At 40.3% G+C, this 17,926-nt stretch overlaps 1 protein-coding gene across 2 annotated transcripts in view; it reads right to left on the reverse strand.

Annotated features, from left to right (window-relative positions):
- Positions 1-4,307: 4,307 nt before the first annotated feature.
- Positions 4,308-17,926, reverse strand: part of MMRN1 (multimerin 1) — a 44,486-nt gene continuing 30,867 nt past the window's right edge. For both annotated transcript variants that reach the window (XM_027801701.2, XM_055726326.1), the window contains 3 exons: positions 13,953-15,932; positions 6,852-6,998; positions 4,308-5,783 (listed from right to left, as the gene is read on the reverse strand). In XM_027801701.2, coding sequence (XP_027657502.1) covers positions 5,362-5,783; positions 6,852-6,998; positions 13,953-15,932 — 2,549 coding nt within the window. In that variant the 3' untranslated portion in view covers positions 4,308-5,361. The remainder of the gene's footprint in view (positions 5,784-6,851; positions 6,999-13,952; positions 15,933-17,926) is intronic.

Genomic DNA, 17,926 nt, shown 5'->3' on the forward strand with positions numbered 1-17,926 from the left:
AAGGTAATGTAAAATGTACTTAATGCATTGCTGATGGCATTGCACAGTTTCCTTTGCTGCCTTTTAACTTTTAATGCGCTCTCTCTCCTTTTCCTGTAAGCATAGTTCCTCTTTTTCGAGAATTAAGTGTATTACGATAGTGTGTACCTACTGACAAGCTGCAGTAATGTCCAGCTCTTGGGGCCAAGGCAACAGGGGGATCAACTTAGACCCTAGAAATTACTGACGAAAACCATACTTGAGGTCTACTATGTTCTTCTAGAACGTGTCTAATCATTGAGCCTGAAAATTGTCTCTTGCCTGTATAAGCTGGTAGTGGCACTTCCTTTGTTAGGAGTAAACAATTCTTTTACACGTATTTTTTCACTTCAGTAAGCAGCAATAAGTAGCCTAGCAATGGATGTCGGAACTTGGTTTTTTGTTCCTTTCCAAGGAAATCTGCAGTCAGATCAGTCTTGATAGAGCTGAAGATAATTCTCTGTCTAAACATGTCCATCATTTTAGTGATTTTATTTTAATTGCCACCATTCTTGACTTTGCCATCAGGTAAGAAGGAAGGATGCTCTAGCAGATGTTTCGGTCAAATATGCCATTTCATTTGAGACACATAAGCCTTCATCATGCCGAATCTGTGTGGATGTGAGACATACTGGTTTCCAATAATGGGTTCAAAGAGCTTTCAAAAGGCTTTTGGTGTTTATAAAGAACTTCTGGGCACTTCAGATCATTTGCATGGTATCTCCCAACTCCTGCAGACCCAAACAGCAAGCTTTCCGGGAGTACTTGCATGCTGTTTGTAAACAGCCACGGTCTGTTTTGTTTGCGACTTGCATTTCCTAAGATAAGAATCTTCAGCAGCAACCACCACCATCAATATTTTCAGAAACACTTCAGTTTGTTTACATGTCATATGTGAATGCAGAAGCCTGTTTTCAGCTCGCAGCCACCGCAGATTTCTGAGGGTGGGGAAGAAGGGCAAGGAAGTTCATTACGAGCCAGTGTGTTGGTTGTAACATATCTGTAGCGACTTCAGCTAGAAAGCAGCTTGCCGATAAAAGTGTTCCTACCAAACCCTCTCGACTGGACTCCCATCAAAAGACAGTGTCTCATTATATCTCACTCTCGCCAACTCTCCTGCCGCCACTGCTATTGTACAAAGCGGGAGAACGGCAGCGTTGCAAAGCGAAAATGGCTACAGCGCTGCTGCATATTTTAAATACAAAGTGGTGATAAACACTTGTACTTCGTACGGAACCCTGCGAAAAACGTGATTCCACAGGGAAGATTTAGTAAGTAAAAAACCCTGTTCAGCAATAACTAAAGAAGATTCCTGTCTTCTGGTTTTGGTAATGCTCTAGTATAACAGGAGCATGGGGGTTGGGCTTTCTAGCAGTCAGCTAAGTATTAAAAATATATGGGTTAAGAAAATGAAAACTGGACGAAAAAATGTAGACCTTGCTAACTCTGTGATACATCTGATGGCCTTAAGGGGTTAAAGAATTCCATGGAAGTGCTAGGCAATAGTTCCTGCACCCAAGCAGCAGCCACCAGTGAAAGACATTTAAAGCCATGTTATATATTTTTATTCTTTGGAAATGTCAAAAGTAGGGGGGGGGGGGGGTGTGGGTGTGTGTCTTATTTTGTTTTGCACGCTCCTGCTCACCTGCCCAAATTCAGCTGTGAGGAAGATTTCGTTTTGCAGCTATCTCAATGCACTTATTATCCCACTGCCAAAGGTACTTAATCATCAGATACCCACGGCTTTCGGCGAGGTTTAGCTGCAGTGTTGCTTCTAATAGATGCTTTCAGGTCAATGCCTGAATTCCAAAATAATAGCTTTTCCCCCCACACATACTGCCAAAGTAGATGTTATTATCTTGGAGAAAAAAACGTGATTGAACAAAAATATCCCAGATGTATGGACAGACAGTGATACCTGCAAGTCAGCATCAGGCAGGCATGTGTTAGCGGGGAAGTTTGGCATCAGCTGGAGCGAAACAGGGTTGTGCTGGCTATTCAGCTAGAAAAGGTATGTGAGGAAAACAAAATGCTGATCTGAACACAAATGCTAAGCATATGAGGCGCTGGGGAATGCCTTCAGCGATAACTTGGTTGATACGTGTGAGGAAATGATAATGCAAGCTCCAGAGAAAATTGGATGGGCTTGTCAAAGCCAAACCAGACAAAATGTTGCCATGGTTATTGAGTCACCCAAATAAAGAGAACACCGCTCACTCTGAAGTACAAAGGCTCAGGATGGCTTTGTGGTCCCTTACAAGGGCTGTGGGTAGAGATGAACGTTCAGATTTGCTGCCTGCTATCATTAGGGAATGCAAATCAGAGCATGGAAATGAAAGCTGAGGGATGACAAGGTGCCTGCCTTTCCTCGTTGATGCCTAAAAAGTTATCCCGGGAGTTCAGCCTGATTGCTGTCTATTCTGCATAAAGGCGAGGCTGACTGATTTTATTGATCCTCAGTTATTTTTCAATATTGTTTGCTTCATTAGTCCAGGCAGCCAGGTACATAGTCACAGACCCATTAATAAGCCTCAGAGGCCAATGCAAACGTCCCTTCATGGCAAAGAGTCTGCATTTTAGTTTTTAACAGTAGACAAAGCCAAGTGTATTTAGTTTTATTACATCTCAGGAAAGATTTGAATGGATTATTGCACAGATTAAAAAAGAGGAGTGTACCTTTATTATATTTTCAAAATATAGTTTCTTCCATATTTTAAAAAGTACAATGAGAATTAGCTTCAGTACTATGTTCTGTTAGGGAAATTATTTTTCTGTGCGTTACTCCTGCAGATGCAGTTTTAATCAGAATTCTTACTGTACCCCAACAAATTTGGAGTTTTGTGAGGAAAAAAAAAAGGGGGGGGGAAAGAAAAGAGGAAAGAAAACCAGTACAATGACAGAAAGTACGTGGCTGCCAGGGGAAAATAGCACCTGTGAAGATGGGAACCCAGCTTGAAGAACTCAGTGACAAGGGCAGCGAGGGTGAAGAAAGGTACTTTAAAACAGAGATGCAGTCTCTGGTGGGTCATTTGAATTTCATCTGCAGAGTAATTTTCATGCCATTTAGCCATAGCCACTGCAGGGATAAGGAGGACTAAATACAATTAAAATGACAAAATCATACAAGGAGGGATTTGGGCTTGTGGTCATTATACTTGATAAAATTAAATGATATGGTAGGCTAAGTTATTGTTGCATCAAAGATTTTGAGTGTTTACAGAAAAATATGGCATGCAACAGGAGAAGGATCTGTGGTGCACTCATTCAGGGTTCAGGGTACATTAAGAATCCATCAGGTACGTAGAAGAAAGGATTTCTGGCCTCAAAAACACCCAAACAAAAATACGAACAATAGCAAAACATTCCACCCTGTTACCAAGATTTGCAGTTGGCCCTTAGAGTAGCGGCTCTGCTGTTGTCAGATCCTTCATGGAACGTAGGATATTTTAATCACTATTTATGTGCTGCAAGGATTAATTTGTGAATTTATGGCTTCAGAAAATGGGCTTCGATGGAAAGCTTTCATCAATTCTCAGCTGCTGTCCTTAACCACAAGCCATGGTAGGATGCCCTGCCAAAGCTGGGAGAATGCCGCATGCTGCATGGTTCAGGCAGCCACTGCACAGTCGCACGCCCACAGACACGCTTCAGCACCAATGCTCCTGGTGGAAAATGTGCACTTCAGTTTTGAAAAACAAAGTGTAGCTTTATACACCTGAGGAAAAATGTTGTGGATTCTCTTATCCACACACAGTGTGGGAGAATTCAGTAATTTTATGGACGTGCATCTTAAGATCTGATAAAGTCCATGAAGTAATACTAAGAAGAGAGCTGAAGATTCTCATGTGTTTTCAAGAAAAGTTCCTGATAGTGGAAAACAAAATAATTCAGAGAGCTTCAAAACATTCGGGGCTTCAATAAATTATCACAGGTCGCTGGAGCATGCTGATTAATGCTAACTGCATGTAAGGGCCATGGAAGGAGAGTGTCTGCAGCTTGAAGGATAGCTGGTCAAAGGAACCATAAAGAAGAAGGTGTAGGGAGAAGCCTGGCACATGGTAAGGGAGGCGACGATGGGAACACACCTGGTCAGTGGCACCAACTGGTAAGAACATGCAGAGTGTGAGAAAGTTTTTTCAGCTGGGAGGATAAGAAAGGGGAGGAAGACAAACACATAGAGAGATAAAATCTGATCAGTTAGTGTTAACAGGCAATAACCAGAAACAAACTCAGTCACAGCAGCTGGTAGGACATCAAGAAACTGCAGCAGCCCAGGACTTTGCAACTGATAAGGACGCAAACTTGTTGGTTTATTTGTTTTCAGGCAGTCACAGCATGAAGTAAAAATATTTTTTTTTATATTGTATTGGTGCTTGCAAATCACATTCTGGTTTATGCAGACCAATGTTCATTTCATCTTGCCTCAGTAGTTTGTGAATATAATGCAGAAACAAACAAAATCATAGATTGATAGACTTCAAACTTAGAAAGTACTATGATTATGTCATTTAACCTTGTGTACTTTATAGGCTAAAGTTTACATGCTAAAATATATGTGAAGCCAATATACCCATGTTTGCTCAAAAACATATCACCAAAAGAAAATCCAGCTGCAGTTTAAATGTTTCAAGCAACAGGGAGCCTCCACCAAATCCATTATAATGTTTTTCCCATGACTAGTTACATTCACTTCTAAAAATGAGTACCTTCTTTCTAATCTGAATGTATCAACATGCAGCTTTTAAGTATTCCTTCTCATTCTTTTCTGCTAGATAATCCCCCAGTTTGTTATCATACTGGTTACGTTAAAAATAATGAATCAAATAAACACTGACATATCAAGGTAAGTGGAGAATAACATCAAGCAAAATGAAAAAGAAATATATTTTTTCCAGACAGAATATATACATGATTATCACTTGATACAATGACCTAAGTAGTAACCCAGCACCTGAGTCATCAGACTCCATCCATCACCTCTCTTATGCACTTAGGTTGAAAAAGAATAATCAAAACCAGCTTTGAGAACTGATTATCAGCAACCTTGTGTAAGTATGTTTATACAATGTAAATGTAGAACATAATTAGATTTGTGCTTCCCAATCATGCTAATATAAGGAAGATGCTTATTTTTCCCCCCATCTCCAACCTGTGGACTCTTTTTATAAGATGTGCATGTGGCTACAAACAAGCAACCTCTTGGAGAATCCACACTTTAAATGCCATCAGTATTGTTACTCTGAGAAACTTACTGCTGTTAAGGAAACAAAATATTTAAAGGCAAAGATAAATTCACATGCAGGTTGCTGCATTTAATGGTAACTATTCACATTTATGACTGACTTAGGTACGATACAACAAGTAACCACTAAATGTAGTTACTGGTGGATACTTGGCTGGAATAGAGCCAGTTGCCAGTCTGAGCCAGACTTCTTGACCATAATTTAATTCTAATAAAGCATTTCCAGTAATTACTCTGTCGGTGTACTTGTTACTATTAATATTTTCAGCCTGAAAAGTGAGTTTGTCTATTCCATCAACAACCAGATAGCCAGAGGCACGTGGACTAAACGATTCGATGGTATACTCAAAAACATAGACTCCCAGATATGGAACGTGGAACTTCCCGGTTGCCGGGGCAAATGAAGCTCCGTAGTTGACATCCAGATTGTTAAATCTGATGGGTCCTGGAGTCGTCATTCCATATGTATGAGAGGCAAAAAAAGCCACCATAGGTGCATATCTGTATGATCCTTTTGAAAAATCTGGAACGGAATAAAGAACAACTTCAAGTAATGTTACATTGCACAAAGACAACTCAGACCAGCCAGAAGATCAAAAGCAGCTTTTCTGAAGACACATGATCCACTAGCTTGAGCAACTGAAACACAGTATTTCTGCATAAACACAGTTTTTCTGTATTTTATAAAAAGTAATTTTCTGTCACAATTAGTGCTAGGTGTACCCACAGAAGAATAATCTTAGAAACAGCAAGGGAACCTCATGTTTGTGTATGCTATGTTATCATTAAGGAAGCTGTTCTTTTTCTTTTCTTTCTTTTCCCATCCCCACCCCCTCCAAAAAGAAAAAAAAAAGTTTAAAATCTTAGACAAACACCGAAAAGGTTTAGCACTCCTGATGTTAAATGAGGGAATAAAAGTATATATTATTCTCTTCAAGCTGAGCCTGCACACCATGATTCCCTTCCTCTGTACAAATTATTTTATTCACTATTCTTATACCGTCATGAGTGAGATTCAGCCAAATGGCTGCTGAAATCTGCATAAAATTGACATTCCATGTGGCCTGGATGTAAATTATTTATTTGTTTTCTGGACTGAATAAGCAGTTTCCGTCTTTTTTTTTTTTTTTTTTTTTTTTTTAATATCTTTCAAGGGCTGCATCCTCTACTGATGAAAATCAGAGGTGTGCCTAAAATGACTCCTTGAGGCCATAGTCCCACATATCACGGTAGCTACTTGTATTTATAGAGCGTTTATGGCCATGCTGGAGGTAGTATTCCCCAGTGATGTGATTTTACCTCCCCTTTCAAATTCCATGATATCATGTTCAAATACATCTATTGCACACATTCCCGCTCTGCACAATTCAGCAGGGAGCTTTCCAGCTATTATGGCTGGTCCCAGCCCAATTTAGTCCCGTCACCTGGTCATATTAAAGAAAGACATCATGAGTCACCACAGGACACTACTACTTGAGTTGGCACTCATTAAAGTGAAATGCGGGACCTTTGACCAGCGATGCTTTCTAATTAGGCCCCAGGGCAGAGGCCCATGCCGCTCACATATTGCACTACTAAATTCTTTACTTGCCGACACTTAGAGAATTGTCGTTCACCAGCTTCGTACTGCAGTTGACTCCTCCAAAGGGGTGGCGACAAGCGCAAATAAAGCTCTGTCTGTCATTGATACAGGTTCCTCCATTCTGGCACGGGGAACTGACACAAGCTGAATTCTGCCCTGTGATAGAGAGGGAGGAAAACCAACAACCTCAGTCGCAGTGTCATGACAGTGACACTTCCCAAGTTGTCACTGTTTTGGAAAGCCTCTTCGTCAGTTCATAAAGCTGGTGGAATTTCTGCTGGGGTTCTGCTTGAAGGCCAACTTCAGATCCTGTCCAGGCTATTCAGACCCTTTTCCAGTCCAGCCTCCCTCTTTGCCTGAACACAGCACACCCTCAGCTAGCCTTCAAGATATTCAGAATTACCTGGAAATACTGAGTTCTACTTGTCTCAGAGGGTCAAGTATATGTATTAAGATGAAAGATACTACAAAGCCAGTGTCTTTGGAACATCTCACTCAACAAACACTATGAGAACCATCAAGAGATTGGGATATCTGACTAGCTATGAATGTACAGTCCGAGAGACCTCTGTCAACAAACACCAGCCTTTCCTTGCTCATTTCTTCTCTCCTGTCCACGCTAATTTAATGACCTCTCTTCCCTGCAATGTAAGTTTAAAGCCAGCAAAGCCTGGCTACAGCAAAATGTTAGGAAATTCTCCTTCTGTTGTTCCCTACACAAATCCTTCTATAATAATCTAAGGCAGGATGGTCCCACAGGTTATTTACTCCCATAGGGAGGTGTGGGGTGCAGGCAAGAACCCACCCCTACTTGCCACAGCCTGACAGAGGCCCGCAGTCCAGCCAGCACCAGCTGCTCACTTCCATCTTACAGCCGGTCGCAGCGGCAGTGGACTGCTTCTGCTGAGCCCCGCACAGCTGGCTCAGCCTCCTTCTTCCCTTCTTGTATGGCAGCTCTCAGACACCACAGCAAACCAAGAGACAAGTGAAAACCAGGTGGTCTGCAATCATGTGATTCAATAAATATGTTGGATCAGCTAATTACTCTTTACTAAGAATGGGAATGTGCCTAGAGCCTTAGGGCTGACCATAGTTCAAGGAGCCCTTCAGAAACAAACAGTAAAACTTGGAAGAGACAATACTGACGTATCCAATTATTTCCTTCTTTTAGTCAGAAAAAAGAAATAGTTATTTTCACGCTGGTTTGGGCAAATCTGTGCTTTGGTTTGGTTTTACTAATGCAGGCACAGAAGGCTGCTCTTTTCAGACAGAGCCAGCTTATCCTTGGGTGTACCAAAACACAGATTTTGTACTGCTGGTGTACAGGTTGGACTGTCCTGTCTATGACATTACCCACCTAGATGTGTCACAACCATTGCGGGAGAGTCTGGCTACTGGTAATGGAAGATTTTAAATGCCATCCAAACTACATCCAGTACTTGTCCTTGCCCATAAATAAATCAATTCCTGGATATCTACCAAGATTGTTGTATAAGTTTAGTATTGCAAGCAACACAAATCAAACCGAACAGGTGGCTGTCCTTGCCTCCGTTCCTGATTATGTATGAGCTGGCCAGATCACACCCAGCCGATCCAGAAAAATCTGTTGGCCAGTGCTGCTGAGCTCTGAGATCACAATTACTGAGTGTCATCGTATCATGTGTTGTCATAGCAGTCTGGGGGGAAGAACATTCAAGCCACATGAAAAATTAAGTATCGCTGTAAAAAAGTTTGAACCCAAAGCAGTCCCAAGCCATACATTTTTCCATTCTCTTGCTTTGGTCAAATAGAAGTCAGATGTTTTAGAAAATGAACCTTTTCTTTGCCAGGAACTACCAGCAGAGTTCTGGAAAGAGAACATACAGTCCTGTGATGGTGAATCTAGATTGGTAGATGGGAACTGAAAAAGCCTTTCGCTTATTACCAGGGAAATGCTGACCTGGTTTTTCACATAGATACTTCAGTAATGCCCGCAGTTATCTTCAGCTTCCCACCCAGCCATTTCACAGACTGGTGCATTAAGGCAACCTGTTTCCATGAGAAATTCTAGTTCGGTGAGCAGCATGCTGAAGTGCATCTTACAGTGCCACTTGAATTTGCACTGATGGAATATATGGACTTCAAAACACAACAATAATTCTTTTTACAGAAAATAACGTCCATCCTGTAATGCCTGAAATAAAGTGATTTAGGACTGTCATAACCGGGGTCACAGCACAGGCAACTGGACATGAGGAAATAATGTTTTTCTTCTCAGATAACTGTTTTGCTGCACACTTAACTGAAGTTATTTTTCACTCATATTTACCAAGCATCCACAACACTTCACTCATATTTATCAAGAATCCACATATTTACAAAGTGTGAAAGGAAAGCAGAAAAGGAAGGAAAACAGCTGATTGTGCTGACTACATCATAGTCCCAAAATACAAAAGCTTTGTGTAAGAGCATGGCAGTCTCTCTGCTAATTGGTCTCTTCTTATCATGAACAAGAAGTAAGTCCAAGAAGCAGGAAAAGATCACAAAAAGGAAACGATAACGCAATTGAGACTGGAGTTTTAACAGCCTGCTGAGGGATGACTTTTCCTGAACTTAACCTTGGAGTTAAATCAAAATCAGACATAGCTTCACCTCCAATAAATTAACCCTCCAGGTGCAGCATTGCTTAACAGCAGCTGGGGAGCCTGCTCCGTCTGCTAGAACAAGGAGAAGCTGTGAAGAGATTTGAGTGAAATTAGCATTTTCAGAGTGAGAGCTAAATGCCCTGGATCTCCACTGAGCAGGTAATCTCTGTGTAACTACCACGTGATCTTACAGTAGCATGTTTTTGCTCTTGTTTCTAGCTGATGCTGCCTCTCTGCCCAGTATTTTCTTTCTCCTTGCTGAAGGACGTCCTGAGACATTATGTCTATATTCTCTGCTTGGGGTAAAGATGCCGAGAGCTTCAGATTAGGCAAGGATTTCCTACTGTAGTCCATTTCCGATTTTTAATTAATTTTTCACAACTTAGTAGATGAGTCAAAAAGAGAAGCTTTATAAATGAAAGGCTTAAATTGCAGCTATTAATAGCAGAGAATAAACCGAATGCAGGTTCTATTTACGCTCAGTATGGTAGGACTAGGGGGAGCCAGTTAATGCTAAATTTTGCTACTCTTTGGGAGGGCAAACAGCCAGAAGCTCTTTTGGGAAATAGACTGCCAATGTTGTACAAACAAATCTTCAAACAAATAATGAAGCTCTGTCAGTATCTACTGGGGTGTTGTTTAGAAGTAAATCAAATATTTAGCAATTTAATGGTCTCCTTAAGGAAAAAAGTGAGTCCAGTGGTTCAATTTGGAAATGTCTGAACAGGAAGTAACTTACCCTAATTTTCTCAATATTTAGTTATCAGTAACTGTCTCTCAGGAAGCCCTGGGAGACTGGAAGACCCTGGGAATCTACGAAACTACCCTGCTCGCACACAGTCGGGCTGACTCAGTCTACAATTATTAATCACCTCTGGCTTAGTGCTCTCAGTCTGACAGCGATTAAAGGGATGACCATCCCCAGCAGCCTAGATGCAAGGAGTGCCAGGGAGCAGTGGGAGAGAGGCAGCCCCACCAGGGCTGGCACCCTGGAACCGAGGGCAACAGCAGGGCTGGTGCCTCACCTGGCGAGGTGACAAGCAGAGCATGGCAAGTTAATCATGGTAACCAGGGTTAGTGACAGCCCAGTATGACTAAAAAAGCCTGGGATTTTGATTTGGGCTGAAACAGGGATCCCAGGGCCATGGACAGGTTGTGCAGTCGTGAGGCTAGATCAGGATGCCCAGGGCAAATAATGCTATAATTGCACTAGGGCCCTGACAGGGAATTCAGGTATAAACACCATGTGGGGTGTTTGTGGTGCAAAAAAGCACCAAGATTCACCCGCAGCTCTTGGGCAAAAAGCAAGGAGCCTCAGCTGTGCTCGGCAGTTTTTGAGTGGGGACAGATTGCCGAGACCAATCTGAGCTACTTGGACTCTGGCAACTCTGCCTCTTTGTTAAGCAGAAGTATCTAATACTCCCAGTGTGATGATTTCAGGATCACTAAATTAAAACCAACAAAATAGTTTCATCTACTACTTTGTCTAAAGAGTAAATATCAAAATTTGATGTACGTGTCATCAAACTGACCTAGAATAACCATCAAACTTGTGCAGTTAAAACACAAGATGGAAAACATGTAAATAGGTTAATTTCGCTGCAAGCTTGAATGATAAAGTGACAATGGAATCTTGCATTTCTGTTAGGAGCCAGAAATCATGTGAAAATAAAATCAGGAATAAGACACAGAGAAAATGAGAATGAAAAGAAATTGCCTCTCTTTCACATGGATGCGCTGTTGTAAATACATAAATATAACACATCTGCAGTATCAGTTTTTCATGTTGATGGGAGGGTGGCATAATCTGAATAAAGCAAAACCTCAACGAATGCAAGACATGCAACAAGAGAGCGCATTCACCTTTGGAAAGCACAGCAGCCTCTAGATTCTCCAGCAAACAGACACAGCACTAAATGGCAACAGGAAAACGGGAACTGAGCTAAGCTGCCCTCACGCTGCAACATGTTTCTGCAGTAGAACAGTGCATTGGAAGGTAGAACCAGACATAATCCATAACCAAGACTAAGAGTTTATTGTATATTTTTTTCTTTAAAGGCTGACATCTCCCCTATGTTAGATACTTGAAGCTGTCTTAGACCATCACTTTCTTATTCACCCTGGGTTGCCATTACAGCTAGTATCAGGTAAAGTGTTAGATTTTTTTGTCCCTCATAGACATATTGCAGCCTCTAGCTGACTTAAACCTTTTCTTTTATTCATTCCACAGTATGGGAAGTCTCCAAACCTGTATGTTCCTGCACTCACAATGCAAACACACATTGTTTCTCCTTGATTTCAATTAACTATCTAGGAAAGTATTACCTCAGGGGTCAACTCCTGAACACATTAAACCCAATGAAAATCCTAATCTCTTAGAATGGGATCAAATATTGAACATACTGGCATCCATAAGAATCATCGTTCACCTCTTTCTAGAATTTATTCTAATATTTTTGAATTGGAAAAGATAGAAGATTGAATGCATTTTATAATTAATCAATTATGCCTTAGGGTTTCTTCTAGAAACTTTAGTGTAGTCAGCATATATCTCTGGATGGCCTCCTGGAACTTGAGAAAAAAGCTTTCCTGGAGAAGTAAAATCTACCGAGGCAGAAGATGGATACTTGTTAATTAGGATAATGGTCTTATTTCTTTAACTTACAGAAAGGTAATGTATGATTTTGCTAGGCATGAAACATCATTGAGTGCAAAAATTCATTACTGATGGAAAAGTCTGCATAAATATTGCTGTGCAGAAACCTTGCTTAAAAATAGGGTTTTTCAACATTTGCAAAAACCTGCACTTTCTGTAAGAGTGAGCATACATCCAATGTTATCAAGCTATTCGTTAAAATTCAGCATGAGATAAATAATAAATAGGAAGGACATTTATTCATTAACGTGCAGTAAAAGACAGAGCAGGTGGCAGCTTCCTGCGCTCCAGGCAGGTACACTGGTGACGTTTTCCAGGCAGAAGACTTGGGAAGGATCAAAGGCATCATATCTCATTTTCCCTGAATTTTAATTGTGAAAAAGGGTTTTGAATATCCATCCTATGCTATGGCAGGAGCAGGCAGGAAACAAAAACGACTGAGAAAGAATTGCCATTTTTATATCAAAATATTCAAATTGCTTTGGAGTAAGAATCTGGCGAATCTTGGTGCATTTTTAAGTGTGATTGCCTGTTGTAATAGCTGTGTGTCCTCTCTAACTGAAAAGATAATCAAAGACTGAAGTCCCTCAGTGGAGATTGCTTTTGGCAGAAGCCAAGCTACTGATGGGACTGGGTCTTTACAAAGGATCCTTTCCATTGATTATTGAAAAGTGCTGTGCCTAGGACAGGAGGAGACAAAGGAGGGAGGCAGGGGAATCAGAGGGAAGAGGTGGGGAGAGGGAGAGGGAACAGGAGATTGTCCATGGTCTTAGCACACGAGCAAGAGTTGTAGCTCTTACTACCCCTATGTGCTTACAATAGGGACCAAATATGGTTTCAGAAAGGTTCATAAGTTTAGGAATGCTTTACAGAAAAGATTCAGGATTAGGACTTCAAAAGTATCTGGACATCTGTCTGCCATTTAGGAATCAGTCTCACTTATTTTTATGTGAATTAAGAGTCCTCTGAGGATTTCTAGTCACTTAAACACTCTTCATTTTTCTGTATTTTCCCAGAAAAGATATTTCCTTAAAACATTAGCTTGTGCTACTGATTTTCACTCATCTGATTCCAAAAATCATAACATAAGAGTTTGTATTTCTGTGAATAAATCCATGTGAAGTAATTTCACATTATGATGTTTAAGTCCAGAAGTGAGTCACGCTCTATGTCCTTTTTAAGAATGGTAGTTTCTACTCAGCTGAGTTGTTCTCCAGATGGACTTGAGTCATAAACCTACGTTATTGACTGGGCCTCTGACTCTGCAAGAACACACTGTTGTAACTGCACTAATAATCTCAATGAAGCATTGAAAGAGCTGGCAAAAGCCTCATTACAATCGTTCAGTGTATTCACTTGCTTCAGGTTTTTGATAGTTTTCATCCCCACTGACACTGCAAAGTACTGATGCAACTCCAGATTTCCCTCCCAGCTTGCATGTTTTTTTAACTGAACTTGCTAACTGAGATGCAGGCACAAAATCCTTGCAGTTTAGATTTTGTCTAAATTGTCGGTTATGTTTTAAAGGTCATGTACTCAGCTGGGTGTGTGTGCATGCACATATATATCTTACGCTCATCAGACATTAATAAATCAAGGAAAATTAAATGGATCTTCTAGATGCCTTACCGAGAGTCTTCTCTTAAGATAAATAAATTCTCTTGTAAGCAAAAGACTGGAGTAACTCCAAGTTCCTCTGAAACACTCTTTATGGCAGTCTTCAGACTTTATATTCACCCTCACTCAAATTCTGCCCTCTGAGTTTATCATGATGGTTACATAGGCCTTTATTACAAAGGCCCTAATTTTTAGTACGGTAAAATGCATTACCTGGATCTATAGCATTATCTGTGTTTCTCTGACTTCGGCTTGCCAGGCTCATGGTGACATTTGCTGCTCCTTTTTTCACTGGGGCTGGTTTCTTTATAATTGGTTTCACTTGCTTCTGAAGTTTGGTGATATTGTTCATGGCATTTCCCACTGATATGTCAACATGATGGGTTAGATTTGTCAGGATAGCTCCCGCTTTTATTTCAAGCACAGATTCGACAAGCTCTTTGAGACCGCTCTGCAGCAGGGGGATATCTGGCTGAGCAAGTTTAATTAGCACAGGGATACTCGCATTCACTTTTTGGATGCTGCTGTTAGCATCCTGACACAGCCCCCAGGCCTCATGAGCAGTCTTGTTCAGAAGTGGAATGCTGTTTGAGAAGCGGATTGACTTGGCTTCCAGGGCCTTGATCCTGGAACTCAGGGTCTGGAGCTGAAGTGAGACCACTTGTTCTTTCTCTGTCAAGGCAGCTTTGGTTTTTTTCAGTGAGACACAGTTGTTTGCCAAAAACTTGGAAATTTTTGACTCCACATTCAGAAGGCGAACCTCATGATCCTTTGATCCCTCCACAGAGTCAAATAGTTTCTCTTCCAGACGGCTGATATCTTGTCGTTGATTTTCCACTTTTGACGATGTATCATTTAACATATAGAAAACTCTTCTGAAACTGTGGAGGATAATTTTGTCAGACTCCTCGTATGGAAGATCAGAAAGGGATGGTGCTACTTGTGAAGTGAATTCATACTTCTTGCCACTGAGCAGTGCCTGGAGGGATTCATTCAGCTGCTGGAACTGGGGAATGAAAGCCAGGAGGCTGTCCAGTTCCTCATCTCTGCCACAGCAGACTTCAGTCTCATTACTTAGAGCACGTAGCATGCTTTTCATTACATAGTTATCTTGAATAGAATCAATAGCACTGTTTATTATTATCATGGTCTTGTTTAATCCATCTTCTATTTCCATGGAGCATTCATTAACACGACTCTCAAAGAGTTCCTGATAAGCCTGAGATTCATTTTTAAGTCCTTCTTGAGTTTTGGAAAGCTCCTTAATTGCAGAACTCATTCTGTTAATGACAGTAGTGAGGTTTTCAAGCTTCTCATTGATTTCTTCAGCTTGGATTTGTTGTTCATACCCTGAAGTCAGACTAAAAGGTACCCCTTGCTCAATCAAGGGTTGCAGGATCTCCATATCATAGCACAAATCATTAATTTGCTCATTCATTTTGTCCATCTTATTGTCCAATGGAAGGACCAGGTCAGAGAGACTTTTGTTCAGGACAAGCACATTCTCTTGGGTTGCTGCCAGCTGTGTTTGGAAGTCCTTCCTGCTTTCTGACAGCATGTCATCACAGATCCCCAGAACAGAGTCTCTCTGAATTTCCAGTGCAACACTGAGATTGCTGATCTTGCTGTCTTGGACTCTTAAGTCATCAAAGATCTGCAGCACCATCATGCCTTGTTTCTTTACTTTCTCATGAAGTGTCAACATGTACTCTGTAATATTGTACTCTGTCACATTATCTGCTGAAGGGATGTGTTGGCTTGAAGACTGTTCAGCTGATAGCAGCTGTTCATGAGCATCTTTCAGTTCAGTAAGAGTCCGATTTAAAGATTCATAATAAATTACACTTCTTGACTGTTGATGCTCCAATTTATCTTCCAAGGATTTCTGCTTTTCCTGTAAAGCTTTCACAGGCTTGTCACAAGCGAGAGTTATTTCCTCTTTCATCTGCACCATATGACTCTTTAGCTCCAGAACGTCAAGCTTTGTTGGCCCACTGTCTTTCTCCTGAGCAAATTTGTGTTGGGTTTCATTCAGATGCTTGACTAATTCTTTTGTATTTTCAAGATCATCTGACAAACTAGACACAGTCTTGAAAATCTGAGCCATGCTGTCTTGCATTTCACCTTGAAATACTTTAAAGTGTTCTCTGACAATGTCTTTGACTACTTCATTAATACTTCTGGATTTGAGATCTTTGGAAAAAAAAGGAATATGGAAACAATCAAATCAATTGTGTTAGCTACATCTATTTTTTTTCAACAAGGTGAGCAAACACAGTACTGTAGAGAAGTCAAACACACACATTCCTGCACCAATTCATCCCTCCACAGAACAAAATTTAAAGCTGAGAAATGTAAAGGATGGCTAACAGTGTTTGAAGACTCATCCCTGTTTCTACTGAAATCAATGGGAGTTTTGCTATTATTTTGAAAGGTCAAACTCAGAGTCTGCATGTGGTATCAACTTTGATCTCCTAGCTAAGCTGTTTCTGAGCACTGAAACAGTGTATGCTTTTGTGGATTGTTCATAAGAACATGATTTTTCCTTTCTTTGCTCGGAAAGTAAGGACAAAACTCCTGCTTTATCAACATGATGGTCAAGAAGTGAAAGCAGAGATTATTACCTTCCTGTTGTTTTATATGTGCTAAGCAATCATACACTGTAGCAAGAAAGAAGCAACGTAAAAAGAATAGCCTTATTGAACATCTAAAGTTAGTAAAACTACAACTGCTGCAAAACCCAGACATTGTAAAGATATAAATCTTTAGTTAGTCTTACATGCTACAACTCTTTCAATAGCTCCTAGGAACACTGATCCTGAAAAGCACTAGGCAGAAGTGAATGTGTGGGAATTCTGCTCCTGTGAGTAATGAAAGTACCTCCTGTATGGCCTTAGATGGGTTGAGACAGTCATAAAATAGCATTCATCAAGAATGCTGCATAACATATTTTGATTAATTACAGCAGTAGTTGTGCTCTAGTGTGAAATTAGTAGGATTCTTTTCATTTGTTCTCCAAAGGCAGCTGGTATGTCCAGCTAAAACACTGAAGCATTCTTTGCATGTTTTTTCTAAACCCGATGAACACTTGCGGCCAGCTTGTGATATAATGGCCAAACCCTTCAACCACTACAATGCCTTGATGGCCATCGGTTCTCTGATTAGAACTCTATTGATAAAGGCAGAAATTCTCGGTTGCCTTCCTCTATTTTCCTCTCAATTACTTCTACAACCTGGATTTTATTACTTCATCTCTAAAACACCAAGGCACGTTCTGAAAACTTATTTGGAAGTACATTCTCAGCAAGAGCAGTAAAAAGGCAGGAAATCAGATCCATGAAAACCAGTGCAACTTTGGGCTCCAAGGGTGAAAAAGGATTCCAAATAAAAATTGTTTTGTTCAGCAAGCCAGAAAGACACATAGTATTTTTTTCTATTTAGGGGATTCATTTGAATTGTGCCTGTTTCCAGCTGGAAACAGAGATATAAATTAGCTGATAATATTTGCCTTTTATGAACTATAAATGAGTCTCAGTCTTCATTATTTGTGGTAAAATGGACAGTAAACACCTCTGATGCTGAGCTGAGAATACACAAGTACATTCCTGGATGTAACTCAATTTCTCTGTTGCTCATTTTGAAGTAGAAAGGCCCAAACTACCTGTGAACATTAAAAATCTCTTACACTTTTTATGAGATTATGAATTTTAACTCCCTGGCTGAAATCCAAAGTGTGTAATTACTTTGTGTCAACATATACTCCCTTTGCAGTTTCAATTATTTGAAGAATAATGTGCAAAATAAATGTATGTACACAAGAGACTGATTTAAGGCTATATATCCAGCTGTAAATGGCATCTTTGACTTGGAAGTGATTAACACTCCATCGCTGAGTTAATTTTCAAAGTGTACATTTTATTAATGAAGAGGAAAGAAGTCTATAAAAAAAGCTTGATGTGGAGTGAAAGGAGGGAGAAATAATAGCAAGAAGTGTGCAGAGTTTATTAAATTAAAGGGGAACACCAAATTATTTTCTCTAAGAAGTAGGAACAATTTCCTAAGTACTGAAAAAAATTTTTAAAACATGCACAACAGATTTCACTAATCAAATTAGAGGAGCATATCAGTTACTCCAGTGAGCGTTGCCCTGTATCAACAGATGACAAGTTTACGGAGTCAAAGACTAT

This window comes from Falco cherrug, chromosome 1, assembly GCF_023634085.1.
Source record: "Falco cherrug isolate bFalChe1 chromosome 1, bFalChe1.pri, whole genome shotgun sequence".
NCBI lineage: Eukaryota > Metazoa > Chordata > Aves > Falconiformes > Falconidae > Falco > Falco cherrug.